Source organism: Tupaia chinensis, unplaced genomic scaffold, assembly GCF_000334495.1.
Source record: "Tupaia chinensis unplaced genomic scaffold, TupChi_1.0 Scaffold149560_1, whole genome shotgun sequence".
NCBI lineage: Eukaryota > Metazoa > Chordata > Mammalia > Scandentia > Tupaiidae > Tupaia > Tupaia belangeri.
In genome coordinates this window covers 1,962,496-1,963,442 of record NW_006209405.1, presented here as the reverse complement: position 1 = coordinate 1,963,442, position 947 = coordinate 1,962,496, and the positions used below count along the sequence as shown (strand labels likewise).

The window sequence follows — 947 nt, the reverse complement described above, 5'->3', positions numbered from 1 at the left end:
AGTAATCAAAACAGACACAGACATTTGAAATTAATGTAAGAAAAAATTTTAAGTTTCAATTTAAGTTCTTACTAACCTGTCCATAATTAGTCCATGAGGAATAAACACCCTTTCCAAATCCTGGGCATAATGATTAGGAATACAAAATAAATCTAGGTCATAACCTGGTTCATCATCACTAATCTGAAAAAGAAATATAGCCATTTCAATGACAGCATTACAGGAAAACTTAGCTGTTTAAAAAACCCTTAGTTTATTAGAGAAATTTAGGTATGAAATAATATCAAGAACTTTGTATAGATGGTAATAAATTATATAAAAAAATAATCTTACAGGTAAACATACAGAATCGGAAGCAACGCATAGACCTTTGTCTTTTGTGGCATCGCCGGAGTGGTAGCGGCCAAAATGAAGTTCAATCCTTTTGTGACTTCTGATTGAAGCAAGAACCGTAAAAGGCATTTGAATGCACCTTCCCACATCCACAGGAAGATTATGTCTTTCCCCCTTTTGAAAGGGCTGAGGCAGAAGTACAATGTGCAATCTATGCCCATCCAAAAGGATGATGAAGTTCAGGTTGTGCAGGGACACTATAAAGATCAGCAAATTGGCAAAGTAGTCCAAGTTTATAGGAAGAAATACGTCATCTATATTGAACGGGTGCAGCAGGAAAAGGCGAAGGGCACAATTGTCCATGTGAGCATTCACCCTAGCAAGGTGGTTAGGTTATCACTAGACTAAAACTGGACTGAGACTGCAAAAAGATCCTTGAACGAAAAGCCAAGTCTCGCCAAGTAGGAAAGGAAAAGGGCAAATATAAGGAAGAAACAACTGAGAAGATGCGGGAGTAAAATAATCTTATATACAGTTCTTTCTAAGAGCTGCTAAAATGAAAAAAAAAGAAAAATAATTTTATGTATTAGAGATGAATAGTGCAAAACATAGAA

General features: G+C 35.7%; 1 protein-coding gene across 1 annotated transcript in view; it reads right to left on the bottom strand.

The window, feature by feature from the left end:
• The window catches only part of HPRT1 (hypoxanthine phosphoribosyltransferase 1), a 35,324-nt gene extending 34,613 nt beyond the window's left edge, over positions 1 to 711 (bottom strand). The window contains exons 1-2 of the mRNA XM_027769449.1: positions 334 to 711; positions 77 to 183 (exon numbers count right to left, since the gene is read on the bottom strand). Coding sequence (XP_027625250.1) covers positions 77 to 183; positions 334 to 696 — 470 coding nt within the window. The 5' untranslated portion in view covers positions 697 to 711. The remainder of the gene's footprint in view (positions 1 to 76; positions 184 to 333) is intronic.
• Positions 712 to 947: the final 236 nt, after the last annotated feature.